The 15,595-nt window shown below is 36.2% G+C and overlaps 1 protein-coding gene across 1 annotated transcript in view; it reads left to right on the top strand.

Annotated features, from left to right (window-relative positions):
* Positions 1 to 15,595, top strand: part of LTN1 (listerin E3 ubiquitin protein ligase 1) — a 30,924-nt gene that overhangs the window by 307 nt on the left and 15,022 nt on the right. The window contains exons 2-14 of the mRNA XM_014882028.2: positions 1,407 to 1,610; positions 1,925 to 2,023; positions 3,004 to 3,234; positions 4,217 to 4,269; positions 4,719 to 4,899; positions 5,667 to 5,840; positions 6,894 to 7,084; positions 8,244 to 8,385; positions 9,108 to 9,893; positions 10,379 to 10,420; positions 11,601 to 11,793; positions 14,179 to 14,418; positions 15,405 to 15,558. Of these exons, the coding sequence (XP_014737514.2) occupies positions 1,407 to 1,610; positions 1,925 to 2,023; positions 3,004 to 3,234; positions 4,217 to 4,269; positions 4,719 to 4,899; positions 5,667 to 5,840; positions 6,894 to 7,084; positions 8,244 to 8,385; positions 9,108 to 9,893; positions 10,379 to 10,420; positions 11,601 to 11,793; positions 14,179 to 14,418; positions 15,405 to 15,558 (2,690 nt within the window). The remainder of the gene's footprint in view (positions 1 to 1,406; positions 1,611 to 1,924; positions 2,024 to 3,003; positions 3,235 to 4,216; positions 4,270 to 4,718; positions 4,900 to 5,666; positions 5,841 to 6,893; positions 7,085 to 8,243; positions 8,386 to 9,107; positions 9,894 to 10,378; positions 10,421 to 11,600; positions 11,794 to 14,178; positions 14,419 to 15,404; positions 15,559 to 15,595) is intronic.

Below are 15,595 nucleotides of genomic sequence, written 5' to 3'. Positions count from 1 at the left end.
TACGGAGAGGGGCGGCAAAAGCACTGCGGGTGTAGATTGTAGGTTCATCAAGGTGCCGGTGGTACATTCGGTGTGTTTTTCTGTGCAGTCTGAGAGTACTCTCTTGCCAAAAGGCCAGAGATGATGTGACATCTGTCCTGTCACTCAGGATTGTGGGAGAAGTCTGGTGTTCGGGTTCCCTAATTCTTCCCTGGATTTAGGGATGACTAGGGAACGCAAAGCAGCATGTCCTGAACAGCTCACATGCAGAAAAGGTGATTTAAACCCCACAGGCTTACAAAACTGCTGTTGTCATTAGAAAATAAAAGGTATTGTCCCAGGGGATATTAAAGCATCAGTAAGTTTTGGAGCAGTTTTTCCAAAAGAGTGTGGTTGAAACAAACCTGAGCCAGTAATACAATGAGCAAAGTGGTAAACTAGAAGAGGTGCTGAGCTCCAAAACACACACTGTGTGGTGGTATTTATTATACTTGTTACATATGCATGCTTTTACTCCATTCCTCTAAACAATTTTTGGCCACTTGGTTGATGGGAGAATCCTTTCTTTAGTCTATGTGTTTTTATTTGTTCAGAGAAAAAAGGAGCATTCCCTGGTAGCTGTATTGGCCCATGATAGCTAGGAAAACCAGAAGTAGTGAAGCGGGTAAATAGTTTCTTAATAAATTGTTTGCTTGCAGAAGATAGTTTTCTGTTTGTTTTTTTTTTTTTTTTTTTTTTTTTTTTTTTTTTGGTAGCAAAAAAAAATATAAAGCAATAAACACAGTAAAAAATTCCATAAGTATTCATGCATTATGAGAAAAGAGAATTCTGATTCACAGAATCATCGAATAGACTCACAGAGTCTATTGGTTTGGGTTGGAAGGGACATTAAAGCTCAACCAGTCCCACCCCCTGCCATGGGCAGGGACACCTTCCACTAGACCAAGTTGCACCCATCCCCATCCAACCTGGCCTTGAACACTTCCAGGGATGGGGCAGCCCCAGCTTTTCTGGGCAACCTGTGCCAGGGCTTCACCACCCTCACAGGCAAGAATTTCATACCTGATATAAACCTATTTTGTTTCAGTTTGAAGCAATTTCTTCTTGTCCTATCGCTTCAGTTCCTGATGAAGACTTCTGTCCAGCTTCCTTTCAGGATCCTTGGTGATACTGGAAGGGTGAGGGCTCCCTGGAGCATTTTCTTTTCCAGACTGAACAGCCCCAACTTTCTCAGCCTGATACTAAAGAGAAGAATCATTTTTAGGTCAAACTTCTATGTTTAAAGTACAGGTGGACTCTTCTTTGAGAGACTTTATTTTAATTAGAAGGTTAATTATACAATATAAATAGGATCATATTTTCAAATGCATGATGTGTGCAAAATAAAATTAAGTAGATAATTGACTCCTGTCCCTGTTTTTTGTCAGCCTTCTAGCAGTGGCCGAGCTGCTGAGCTCCTTGCCAAAGAACGTGGAACAGTGCCTGGCTTTATCGGCTTTGGAACATCTCAGAGTGATCTAGGATATGTTCCTGCAATTCAAGGAGCAGAGGAAATAGACAGCCTTGTGGATGCTGATTTCCGAATGGTGTTGCGAAAACTTTCTAAAAGGGATGTCACAACCAAGTTAAAAGTAGGTTTATCCTTTGCCCCTATAATTTATTTATTTTTTAAATTGGTGAATAATGCAGTTTTCTCAGTGGTGGAAGAGGAATAGAAAGTAATTAATACTAATTTCACTTTGGTGGATTTGCTAGAACTGCAATCCAGAAGATATCTTGGATAACCTATAGCAAGGTCCATCATGCAATTATCTCTGTAGATGCTCATTTGCAAGAAATGAATTGATTTTTGGAAAAGGTTGTTGCAGTTTCAGATACAAACTGGTAAATTACAGAATATATCTGCCTGACTTCCTAAGTTATGCTCTTGATATTTTGATTTTAGGCTATGCAAGAGTTTGGGATGATGTGCAAGGAAAGAGAAGCAGAAGTTGTTAAAGGTGTTCTTCCTTACTGGCCGAGAATTTATTGTAAAATTTCACTAGTAAGTATTGAAGTATTTAAATGAAGAACTTAGCTGTATATATCCTGTGATTACCTCTAAAGTGGTCTTTGTTGGCCTATCTACCTTTGTTGGAATTACTGACTTGTTTTAGAAGAAACATCAAAGTTGAAGGAAAATGCTGTTCTTTTTTTTGTGGACATATTTTAGTGTTGGCAGTGGGTGGAATCTTGAATTGTTGGTGTCTGGGCTGAACTTCCTTGATAGGTCTGTTAGACCTTAATGTTTAAAAGATGGTACTATATTTCTTAGGAAAAGTTCTTTTATGTGGATTCCAGAAAGGCTAGAGAGTCTGTTCAGTTAACATAATTATAAATCTTCATGTAGGACCAATATCTGACCAGACTTAACACTAAAAAAAACCCCAAACCCAACTATGAAAAGGCCATGTGTAGCCAGATTAACAATAAGTTTCTTGATATATTTATTGTATTTCCAAGCTGTTTAGAATGGCTACTGTTGAAAACATGATATGGGATGAAATGAATCACTATTCTTACCCATTAGAGTGATTCCTACTGTTTCTTTCTGGAGTCAAGAGTGTAGAAAATCAGGGTGTTGTAAATTCATGTGCAAATAAAGGATAACAATGCACAGCTTTATGGTAGTTCTAATATAAAATATGTCTTCAAGGCTTTCTGTTTCTCCTGCCTCTTGTCTGTCTGTAAAATGTATAAATTGGAAAAAAACCCTGTTGTTAGAAATATCAGGGAAAGGTAACAGTTCTGAGTGTACAACACTTTGGGAATATGGTGCTAGTAAATTAGAACTCTCCCCATACCTTGGGATACCAAAACTTTTTTTGTCATTGATGTGTATTTTGAAGTCTATGTTTCAAATCCAGTTAATGGCCAATATGGCTTTTTAATCACCACTTTTGCTTGGAAGTACCTGAAAGCAAAGGTACATTTCTTAAACCAATAAACCTTTCTCTTTTTCTCCTTCTTTTCTTTGTTTAACAGGATCATGATCGGCGTGTTCGAGAAGCAACTCAGCAATCTTTTGAGCAACTGATTCTTAAAGTAAAAAAACACTTAGCTCCTTACTTAAAAAGTATCATGGGTTACTGGCTGATTGCTCAGTGTGACACTTACTCCCCTGCTGCTTCTGCTGCAAAAGTAGCTTTTGAAAAAGCTTTTCCTTCAAGCAAACAACCTGAAGCCTTAGTATTCTGTAAGGATGAAATTCTTAATGTGAGTCTATACTTTTGTATTTCTTTAAGTCTTTGTATATAACAACCTATATTAGAAATTTAAAAGTCATCCTTCCCCTGTCTGTTCTTCATGGTTAAATTTCTTTCTTGCCTGAAACTTTGCTCCTGTGAAGAGAACCATAGGATGGTTTGGGTTGGAAGGGACCTTTTAAAAGGTCTTCATGTTCCACCCCCTGCCATGTGCAGGGACACCTCCCACTAGACCAGGTTTCTCCAAGCCCTGTCCAACCACGCCTTGAACACTCCCAGGGATGGTGCAGCCCCAGCTTCTCTGGACAACCTGTGCCAGGGCCTCACCACCCTTACAGGGAAGGATTTCTTCTGTAAGCAAATATAAAAAAGAAGAGGAATAAAGAATGCAGAGAAAAAAATACATGTGTTGTTTTGGACTTGAGATGAGAGTGGCTGGAACCAAAGGAATGAATAGTGCATTTCCTTGTGTGCATTCCTATGTAATGATGTTCAGTCAACACATAATGTTGCTGACTGATGGAATAATGATGCTGGAGTAGTTTAGCTACAGTGAAAAAGGAATGAAAAATGCTGAGCAATGTTTCATCATCTACAAGTTTAATTCTGACCAAGGATTATGCTCTTCTGCCAGTCAGATGATACTCAATTGACTGAATTAAAAAAAGGTAAAAGATTGCGTTGCTGGCCCATCATGTACAAAGCTACCTGTTTTGATTTGCCTCAGTTTAGCTTCCTTTTAGCAGGAGCACATTGGCATAAGTATTTACTAAGTATTATGAAGACTTAATTCAGGCAGTACCACAGCTACTATGTTCAGCATGAGTCAAATTATTTTCTAGCATGTTTACTAGCATGTCTAAAAATATTAGACAATTCAGAGGTTGTGAAATTTTATTATAGGGCTGTCTCTCAATAATGTGTGGACTATATTGTTCACATATAAGTATTAGATTTCTTAGTGTTTATATGCATTATTTTTTCCCCCATAGGTACTTCAGGATCACCTTCTGAAGGAAACAGCTGATACACTCAGTGACCCTCAGTATGTTTGCCTGCTTAAATTTATCTTTAAGTCTTTAAATCTTGGTCTTTATTGGGTTCTCCATCCCTGGAAGTAGTAAATTTAGTTTTGTTTCAGGAAGATAGAATAATTATTTGAGTCCAGATCCTAGCAACTTGGTTGGTACTTAAGTATAAATGGTTTTAAAAGTGTTATCAATTATTTAATTCTTGTTTCAGCTCTTTCTCTTTTAAGAAAAGCATTTGTGAGTAGCTGGAAGATGAGATGCCTTGAAACGTCTTTTTTTCTAACACTTTACAGTGTAATTTAGAACTTATGGAAAGTTTATCTATTTACATTATTGGCACCTGAAATAAAAAAAAAAACAACAAAAACCAACCACAAAAGAAAGTTTAATTTAGACAAACTTGGGATGCCTGCTGGCTTATTTGCAGTCCACTTGTAACTTTTTATTTGTTTTGCTTTCCGAGAACTGTACCAGAAGAAGAAAGGGAAGCCAAATTTTTCCGGATTCTGACCTGTTCCTTATTAGCTTTAAAAAAGTTGCTCAGCATGTTGCCAAAGAAAGAGATGCATTCATTGGAGGAAAAGTTAATGTCGCTTCTGTCCCAAAACAAATTTTGGAAATATAGCAAAAACAGTGTATCACAGGTGACTTTTTAATTTCTTCTTTATTTTGCTTGGTTTTTGTTAAAGGTAATACCCTTAACCTAAGGAAGTGTTAATTGCTTGTGTTCTACAAGGATGAACTTGGTACTTTGCTTAGGTTTGAAGCAGCCTTCAGGTTTCTAGGTAGATTCCAGAAAGGCTAAAGAGACTGTTCAGTTAACATAATTATAAATCTTTTTGATCTGGGAATAATATCTGACCAGACTTAATGTTAAAAAAAACCCCCAAACTCAATATAGACAATATTACTTGAAAATTTATCCAGTAGGCTGAATTTTTATTTCCATATCATCATGATCTACTTCTTGGCAATCTGCCATAATTTAAAATTCATGTAGAAGATACAAACTCTTTCAACTTACAGCATGTTTTCTTAGTGCTTTGGGATTTTCATTTTTTAAACCATTTGACTGGTCTTTAGTCTGCCAAGACCAGCAGTACATAAAGTAATGAATTCATGCAATAGTATTTTGTTTAAAAGTTTTTAAGTTGCTTTTGGAAAAAAAAAGCCTTTGGAGAAGTATGTAAAAATGCAATTTTGACAAGCATTTTACCACTAAACAAATGATGTTAAAATATTTGTTCAATAACTGCTTTGTTTCCTTTGTTTTTAATAATATTTTAATCTTTGTTGAATATGATAAAATATGGGGATGGTGTGTATTGTAAGGTTTTGTTGACTTCAAAAGGAATCTTATAAACTACATGTAGTGACAAATTCTGTTTTTTCCTTCTGTGGCCTCTGTCAGGTTCGCTCAGCTTTCTTTGAGCTGATTTCTGCTTTTTGCCAGCACTTGCCTGAGGTGGTGAAAGCTGAAGCACCAAGAGTTTGTCCTGCTGTTCTTCTCAGCATTGATGACAGTGATGCAGTGGTGTGTCCTGCTCTTTGGGAAGCTGTGCTTTATACTGTCACCACTATTGAGGTAATGTGTGAGGTGTAAGGGGCAGATATTTTCATCAGATTTAACTTTTCACCAGGTGTTGTTCTCTGTGTAGACTTAGGAAGACAGGCTTGACTGGGTTTTCTTTATGATTAATAACAGGAACTCCTTATGGCTACATCCTCCTTCTTTCAGTGTAAATATATCACATCCAGCATATCTGAAAATTAGAGCTGTTTTATGAATTAAATTTAATTAACCTGAAACTCTTTCATTAATTATAGTTACTAGTAAGTCAAATAATACTTAAAACCTTTTTCTTTGTTAAAGAAAGGTATAAAAATGACCTGCAGTGCATTTTTGGTTAGTTTGTTTCCCCTTCAAATGTAAGTGTTCTACAGCTTTCTTTTTTTTTAAATTTCTCTTAATTTTAAGTGAAACACCGGCTTTGAATTTATTAGCAGCATGAGATGTTGCCATAGACTGGGATGCTTTGAGGGTTTATTGCTGCAGATTCCCTTTTGAACTGCTGGAATGAACTGTAACAAGTTTTCCTGAAGAAAAACCCCTAAACAGTCTTTGTTCAGCTTGTTATAAATATAGGTACCTTGAACTAAAGTATGATAAGAAATAAAATAGATCAGATGACAAAAAATTTAGGGAGGTTGAAGTTCCAATGCATTTTCTAACCATCGGAAAATTTTTGAAGACAGTTTTGAAGTTAGTGATACTTCTAAGGTCAGTTATTGATTGGCCTTGGTAATGAGAACTTAAAATTAAATACAGGACTAATTACAGTACTGATTTCTATGAAGCAGCAAGAAAGCATTATAAAGAGAAACCTTTGATTGGCTAACAAGGAAGGTCAGCTGATTTTAAACAATGCAGAAATAGTTTTATCACTTCACAAGCCGCCAGTATAGGGAGAAAATGATTTTAAAGAATACTGGCAAGTGAGTAGCTTAACAGAATTTCAATTTCACAATGACTTGTTTCAGCTCTAATACAGGGAGGTAGGTTAAATGCTTACCTTGGGAGTTCTTCTGAGGCAACATATTGTTGTTTAATTTCTAGTAAGCCAATTTCTTTCTGTAGGACTGTTGGAGTCATGTAAATGCCAGAAAAGGAGTTCTGCCAAAGCTCTGGACAGTGCTTCGAGAAGGTGGGCGAGGATTAGCTACAGTTATCTACCCAAACCTCCTGCCCTTCATTAGCAAGGTGCCTCCTGACGTTGTGGAACCAAAGCTGGAATACTTCAGAGTTTTTTTCAGCTCTATAAGTCAAGGGTATGGACCAAAAATTTATTAATTTGGAATCAGTCTCTTTATTTGGAAATAAAGAAACTAATCTTTAAGCATTTAAAGATGAATGAGATAATATTTTTTTAAAAAATTCTTTCAATATCCAAAACTGGAGTCAGTCCTTTGTGGATGTTCTGTCATCTTAAACCTTCAGCTTTCCTTTTGATTTTACTACAGCTTCCTTACATGAAGCATTCTTATATTTCCTTGTCAAAGCTTTGTGTTTATTCCATGACAAATTTGAATATCGAACATTAATTATAATTAAGGGTGACTCTTAAGAATCAGGCTCTTCTCACCGGTGTGTAATTCTTAGAGAGGGGATTAACCTTATGATAGTGCCATTTCCTTTATGTAGGAACTGTAATTCTCATGATACTCATTTTTAAAGGATGAAACTGCATTTATTTTGTGTTTTTAAAATGCATCAAAACCACCTTTCTATCAAATGTAATTTAAATGTGCATCAGTGCATTGTGTACTCAAAAACATATAGAAATTATTTTATGAAATACTGAAATTTCATTTATTTAAAAAAAAATCAGTTCTTGGCTGATGTTTGTGTGGCAATTAGCAGAGCTCTTGGAGAAGAGAGTTATGTAGGGGTTTGTTTGAAAAGTGTATAGGATTTTATTACATGTAGTACAGTGACTAATATTTCTGTGATCTAATATTCATTAAGAAGCAAAGAAATTGCACGTTGTCAGACTCAAAACTGGTGAGACTGTCTTTAGATGGTTTTCTTTTTTTTTCTCTTTTTTTTCCTTCCACTTTTTTTTCTCTTTTTTTCTTCAATGACAGAAAGTCACGCTTTTTGAACCTCTGTGGTGTGTGTGTAAAATTGCAAGAGTTTTGACAGCTGTATGAAACATGACAGTGTGCTAAGCTGTATATGGTTTCTCTGCTTACATAGATCTTTTTTCTTCTGAATGCTAAGACCAGATGAAGAAGATATTTTGATACAGGTTCTAATAAATACCTGGGTTTATCAACTTTCTAAATTGAATTTATTTTAATCTGACTCCTGTAAATGATTCTATGGTCCCATACTGGTGTCTGGATCAGAACAACATAACTGAGGGTACATTGATGACATTCATACTGGGTTTCTTGGAAGCACAGCTGACCATGTGTTCTTTCTCAGGTTGTCAAATGAGAGGACAATAGCCAGCTCTTCAGAAAGTTCAGCAATTACAACTGCATTTATGGAGTGTCTGTGCTTTGCTGTACTACAGAAAGGAGAAGAAGACCAAAGCCAAATTCATCAAATGCTTATATGTGACCAGGTATTAATCAGAAATACTGAATGTTGTTGTGTGTACATTTAATAAGTCAAAATTAAAGAAAAATGTGAATTTTAGCTGAGGATTTACTTATCCTTTGAGAATTTCCCTAGATTTTATGAAAAAAAACCACACAGAATTGTCAAGGCTGGAAAAGACCTTTGAGATCATCCAGTCCCACCCACCATCAGCCCAGCACCACGTAAACTGCCCCAGAGCATGTCCCCAAGAGCCTCATCCAGGTGTCTCTTCAGCACTTCCAGAGGTGGTGACTCCATCACCTCCCTGGGCAACTTATTTCAATGCCTGGCCACGCTGCCAGTGATTGTTTTTTTTTTCTAATACCTAGTCTGAATTTCCCCTGCTGCAATTTAAGGCCATTCCTTCTCATCCTTTCACTTGAGACATGGCAGAGGAGACCCACCCCCACCTCCTTTCAGGGAGTTATAGAGAGCAGTGTATAACAAAAGTAAAGGTACTGGATTTTTTTTTTTCTTCCTATGAAATCATCCTTTTTACTGTGCATTTAGAGTTATATTTAAGGGGAAAATAATTGCCTACCATCCTGTATATTTTTATAAAGTGTTCAAACGTGAATAATTCTGATATTTGCAAAATTGCTTCCAGAATGTTTTTCAGAATCATATAATTTCTTGGCGTTATAAAGAGTAAAATGATTTTATGAATTGGATCACTGTTCTTTAATACTTTTTTTGTCTTTACAGCTAATTCCTTTTACCAATGCTGTACTTAAGGAGCCCAAGTTACAAAGTGGACCATTATTTTATCAAACAGCAGAAATGCTGAGTTCTTGGGAAGCTAAAGCAGAACTCTCCAATGAAGATGGTACAGATGAAGTTTTCCAGAAACTATTGTCAGATTTTTGGGACCATCTTTTAAAAATGTGTATGCTTCATGTTGATAGGTTGGATGCTGATGAGAAATTACTGTTTGCCATATCTGGTATGCTAGAAATTCTTCAGAATCCAAAGAGTGCTACAAAACCAAACAATAGAAAATCTCTAAAAATCAGATTTACAGATGAGAATGAATCTGAAAGGAATACAGAGAGTCGAAAGCTCATGGAAGTGAGAAATGGTGACTCTGAAATTCAGGCTGACTTGCAGCAAACTTCACGTCTAAGGAAAGAACCTCTAGAGAACTTAGTCTGCAACCTGGCTGAGCTGAGCATTGTGTATGTCAATGAACAGAAGTCAGAACAGCATTTGAAATTTCTCTCTGCTCTGCTCAACTCTTTTTCCTCAAACAGAGTTTTCCAAGTACTTTTAGAGCAGGGAAATGATGTAAGGCCTGCTGAAGCTGAATCCCAAAATGAAGTGAAAGCTCATAACCGAAGTCCATCTGTACAATTTCTGTATATGAATTTAATAACTTGGCTGAAAGAAGACTGGAGGAAAGACACTCATTTCCTGGTTGATATTTTATACAGTGTACTTCATTGTTGCAACAATAATGATGAAAGGAAAGTCATTCTTGATGATTTAGCAAAGGTATGACTTGAAAATGATGTTATTAATTTTTATCAGAGTCATTACTCTCATTGTGTGCTGTGGTTCATTAATAATCTTAATTTGTCTCTGTCACATGGAAGATAATTCTACATGAATTTGAGTTAAATTCAGCATAAGGAAGGTAGTTTTAGGAAAGTTGGACATGATAGTATTGGGGTGAAAGGTTCTGTCCCTTTCTATATGGTATAAATCAGAAAAAAAGTATCATCAGAATTTCTCTGCTCTCACTTCTTTATACAGTGTACTTTAATAGTAGTCATTGGTAGCCTTTCATATAAATACAGTCTTTTACTGAATTTTGTGGGAGAGAAATATTTGGAAGACAAAAATTATATAATCAATAACTTTGTTACTGGATTTTAGCAGCTTCTATTTAAGCCTACACTACAGTTAAAATGGCATTATTGCTTCCTATTCAGCAAAGATTTTTATTAAATATCGGGGAATTTTGTTTTTCTTTTCAGATGGATCTGAAATGGGTTATATTTCTCCAGATAATTCAAAAGGTACCTCTTAAGAATTTTTTTTCTTGTTTTGCATAGTTTTTAATAATTCTCTGATGTTAGCTTTGAGACTCACATGGGTTTGTAGTGATAATTTCCATAGTTTGAAAATCTTACAGTTTCAGAATAGTGTTTATTTTAAATGCATTTAAATCTGGGGACAGTCTTAAAAATGAAATGATGATGCCAAAACAAAAGAAAAGAATCTTTGTCCCTTCTGGTTTTGGTCAGTTTGCTTTTTGAACCAGAGGGATTCCTGATTTGTTGATCATCTCTTCTAAGATAGAAAGAATGGACCTGGGGATTAGACCAGTAATTTAAATGATTATTTAAATCATCATCCTTACAAGGTGCTTGTAAGGAAAAGGTAGTATTCCATTTTTTCACGCTGAATCTTGACAAACTGACATGTAAGTAATTGCATGGATGAAATAGGAAGTGTTTGATGAATTTTTGGACAAGAACTCATAGCACTTGACTTACAGTCCAGTGCATAGACCACAGGATCTTACCTCACATATGCTGCATATTTTATGAATACTCAGTTTTTATGGTTTTGTAGCTTAAACTGGCTCATCAGCAAAATAATGTTTTTAATTTGTGACCTTCTATTTCTTAAATAAATTCAGGTGCTGTAAACAGTTTTTATGTTTTAAATAGATTTTATTTCAGCCAACTTGGTCATCCAGAAGTCATTTTTCTAATTCCAGTGTAGGAATTTCCTGGACTCTATAATTGGAGGAGAAATGTAAAGGAAGAATTTTCAGAAGGTGACTAGTTTCACTCTGCAGTAAAGATCTGACCCATCCATTAGTTTCTGTCTCTGACAAAAATAAAGTTGAGGGGTGTTGTTGCAGATGTAAAATCTAAAGGCTGTTTGTGGCAGATGATATAATTCTCACTCTGTGTGTGCAAGTTTGACATATGAACCTTATGCTTAGTAATAAAAGTTAATAACAGGTTGCCCAGAGAAGCTGTGGCTGCTCCATCCCTGGAAATGTTCAAGGCCAGGTTGGACAGGGCTTGGAGCAACCTGGTCTAGTGGGAGGTGTCCCTGCCCATGGCAGGGGTTTGGTACTTAAATTGGAACTTGGAAGATGATCTTTATGATCCCTTCCAACCCAAAACATTCTATTATTCTATACCCTCAAAAGATTTTTGGAATGTTTTTCTTGTGATCCAGGCCTGCTCAAGCACAACAAAACTTTCCTTAGTCTCTGACTGGCTGAAAGGAGACACGCTTGGAGAAAGACTGGTAATGCTGGCAGATGATCTGTGTCACCTGGGCTTAAAACCTAGAGCAGCCTCATCAGCATCAGCCTCTTCAGAAAGGTGGACTCTCCTGAGCTTGGTGTTGTCACAGCACGTTAAAAGTGGTGAGCATATATAATCCATGGAGTTCATGAAGTGTAAATGCTGCACTTACACTTGGCATAAGGTTGAAAGGAATTTGGGATCTTCCAGAATACTTCATGTAGAACATTTAGGCTTTCTTCTGGTGGTGTTTTGTTGATTGGTTTTTTTTTGTTTTTTTGGGTTTTTTTTGGTTGGGTTTTTGTTTCTTAGTTTCGGGCTTTTTTTTATACCTTAGTCAGTTTACTACATTCAATTTAATTTTGTAAACACTAACTTCCATCAGTAGCTGCCAATTTTTTTGGTCCACATTGCTAAACAAGAACAATGTTTAAAGAGAAGATGCAGTTTTGCAAGTTTTGAAAACTTGAGGAAAATTTAAGTAAGCTTGATCTATCAGCTGATGTGCTGTAAAATAATATGAATTTTTAAACCATACCATGTGAAATTTACCTTCAAAACCAGAATACCAAGTCAATTGTTATGGACTTATGTGTGTTTTAGTAATGCCTTGTTATAGGTCCTTTGAATTGTTTTGAGCCATTTCCATTTATTTTCATGTCTTTTAATCACTCTGTATGTGCTCTTATGCTGTATAGGTAATCTGATTTTCTTTTATAATAGCATCCTATTTAGTTTATTCCTTGCAATTTTAGTTTCTGATATAGACTTCCAGAGGAGTTCAATTTTCTTCATGTTTTCCATGTAAATTCACCATTGCTTTGATTCCTGAGGTGACATATTTCAGTGTCAGTGGATGCTGTGCACATTCTTTCAAGTTTCAAAGATGCACACAGGCAGCTCACTGTGGTGGATGTTCTTAGACAAGGCATCCTGAAGGTGTCCTAAGATTGTTTTTTCTATTACTGGAACTTTTGATGTAAAGGACCATCAGGAAAACCTGTTTCCTCTCTCTACTGAGAGTTCAACAAATGATCTTGTGAGTCTGTGATTTTCTATGGCTGATTGTCCAGTGACTTTGCTTTTTGACTCTAGAGTGGAGACACTCCTGAGCTCATTTTCTGCTGGGTGTTGGGTGACCTGTTTTTAAATAATTTTGGATGAAGCCTAAGAGATTTTGAGGAGCTGTGGTAGTTCTTGACTTAGTCATTCAAACCAAAGTAGAGTATGTGGACTTTCAAACGATTTTTTAAATGAGATCTCTTATCTATGTTTCTTAAGGCAAATTGTCATGGAGGAAGTAGAAGAGCCTTTAGTGGATCAGTAGCCTATGATGAAAGGAATTAAAGGGGGAACCGGATAAATAGTGAAAGGAAGAGAATTGTTACTGAAACTTCACAGACCCATAGCAGTGTGTAGTCATACTGAATGCTTAACTGATACAAAAGATTACAAAAGAAATCCAAAGCCGTGAATATTAGAAGTATACATGGGAAGAAAACAATTTTAACTTTATCAGCTCAATGATAGGCTCTGACTTGTTAAGACTCAAATAGAGATCTTCTGTCATTGTTTTGTTTCCCTGTAAGTGACAGGTTGAAAAAAAGCAGTAAAAAAGGAATACAGGTTATTTGGAGCTGCTGTGAAAAGAACAGAGGACAAATGAAAATTATTATAGCCTGTAGTCAATATACTGAATATGTTGTCAGTATCTGGAATACTGCATGTAGTTTTGGTCACTGCAGTATTCTTGTTCATCTATATGCTGTTGAAAGACATGTAATAGAATTTGAATATGCCCAAAGAATCTGGCAGGGATGGTTAGACAAGCAGTGGCTTCTGCTTGTAGAGGCAAGAAAACAGACTAGAATTTGTTAGCTCGTAGTGAAAGTGATTAGGGATGGGGTTGTGCTTAAGAGCCATAAAATCACAATTTATGTAGAAAATGCAAATAGTGAGAAGTTTATCATTGTTTCTTTCAGTGGAAAAACATGAGTTTCTAACACATGCTTAGATAGCAGTCTTGAGGGTGAGAAAAGTACACTTCTTCATACAGTTTATAATTAAATAATGGAACTCATTGCCACAGGATACTGTGGAGTTTGAGGCTAAATGGGATTGGCTTGCTTGTGTCCCATGAAAAAGGAACTAAGCATGTTCATGGCTATATGCAAGAGTACTGTGAAATCTTGGGCTCACACTTGATTGCCAGAAGCTAGGAAGACATAAAAGGGGGAGGGGTCACTTTGCACTTGCTCTATTTTAAATACCTTTTTCAAAGCTGCTTCAGCTGGTTTAGAGAAAAGATACTTGGCAGTGTGAAATGTTGGCTGTTGTCTGTGAAGTAAGAGAGTTCAGGTATCCATTAGACTGAAACTGCTTTGCACTTCATTTTGTATTCAAAATTGGTAAATAGAAATTAAATTGGTCCATATTAATATGACATCTTTTCATGGTCGTGTTTATCAACCAATCAAAGCATACTGTCTTTTTCCTCTGCCCAATAGAATCATTGATTGGTGAAACTTTTGTTGAAAGGATTATTGATAAACTTCAAGCAGCTCTGTCTAAAGCAAAGGATCTTTCTGAAGCTGGAAATACTGAACCATCAGTATCTTTCATCTGTGATGTGGCCTCGAGCTTTTTCAGCTCAGTGAAAGGGTGTTTGCTGATGCCATCCTCAGAAGACTTGCTCCTTACCATCTTCCAGCTGTGTGCTCAGAGGCAGGATGCAACACACTTGACAGGTAATCTGGAAAAAGAACTTCAGCCGAGCTTTTTCATAGGTGATGATTACATCTACATTCTTTACGTCTAAATTCTTCCTTTTCGTGAAACAGAATCAAGTATGTGATAGAATACTGAGTTTATGTACGTTTGCAGCTGTAACTGACATGAAAATCTGTGCTTTAATTTACAGTGCTCGTAGTTACTGCTAAGCATCAAGTCCTGAACATCTTTACAAGGATTTTGAAGCTTTTTTAATGTTACTCTCAGCTGAGAAGGCTGTGATATTGCACGCTTTTTGCACTGCTGCAGAAGGCTATGAAATACAACAAATGAACGTGTTTTGTTAATTTTGTAGTCTGAGGAGTCTATGAAAAAATGTGTATAATTGCTTTTTTAGAGATACCAAGTATTTATTCTGAAACCACTTATATAGTTCCCCAGACAAATTGTGATCCATGCCTCTCTCTCTCAGTGTCTCATGTTCAGACTGAGATCCTGATTCATATTCTTTGAATGCAGAATTTGAGGGTCTTAAATTGGTACATGCATTTCCTGACATTAATACAAGTAGATACAATATTTCAGTGTTGTCATAGAAGTGAAGTAGGACAGTATTAGCTTGTGAACCACTGCTGCTTTGTAAATAACTATTGATGTTGTGAATGTTCAATATTTTGGTAGAAAGATCTGTGGTTTTGAAGACCATATGGACATGTGATAGCAGACAACAGGAGCATCACTCTTATTCTCAATTAAATTAAATCTTACCTGTGAGTCACAGTTAATTTAAAATTGCTCTGCAACAAGAAAATTGTGTATGTGCCCTTGATAGATTTTGCATGTAACCACGGAAAAGAAAATTGTTTTCCTACTGTAGGACCTACAGACATGTGATTGTTACTGTATGCTGTAGGTTGCAATTAGAATTTACCTGTTTGTGGTGGTTTTGCTTGTCCATTTGTTGTTGTTTTGTTTTATTTTTTTTTTCTTTTTCCTATAATAGATGTACTTGTGTGCAAATTAAAACACACTTGGATGTCTGGTGTGAATTCACTTGTGCACCAGCTTCAGAGCACTCAGAAACAGAGCACCTTTTTGCTTAAAGCTGCACAATGGGTCAAGAACCAAGTTCAGTCTTCCTCTTTGGACGTTAAAAGGTAATTAAGGGTGCACATGTCTGTTCCATAGTGTGTT

This window comes from Sturnus vulgaris, chromosome 2 (assembly GCF_052056855.1).
Source record: "Sturnus vulgaris isolate bStuVul1 chromosome 2, bStuVul1.hap1, whole genome shotgun sequence".
Lineage (NCBI taxonomy): Eukaryota > Metazoa > Chordata > Aves > Passeriformes > Sturnidae > Sturnus > Sturnus vulgaris.
The sequence above is the reverse complement of the archived record's forward strand: the minus strand, read 5'-3'. Positions and strand labels throughout refer to the sequence as shown.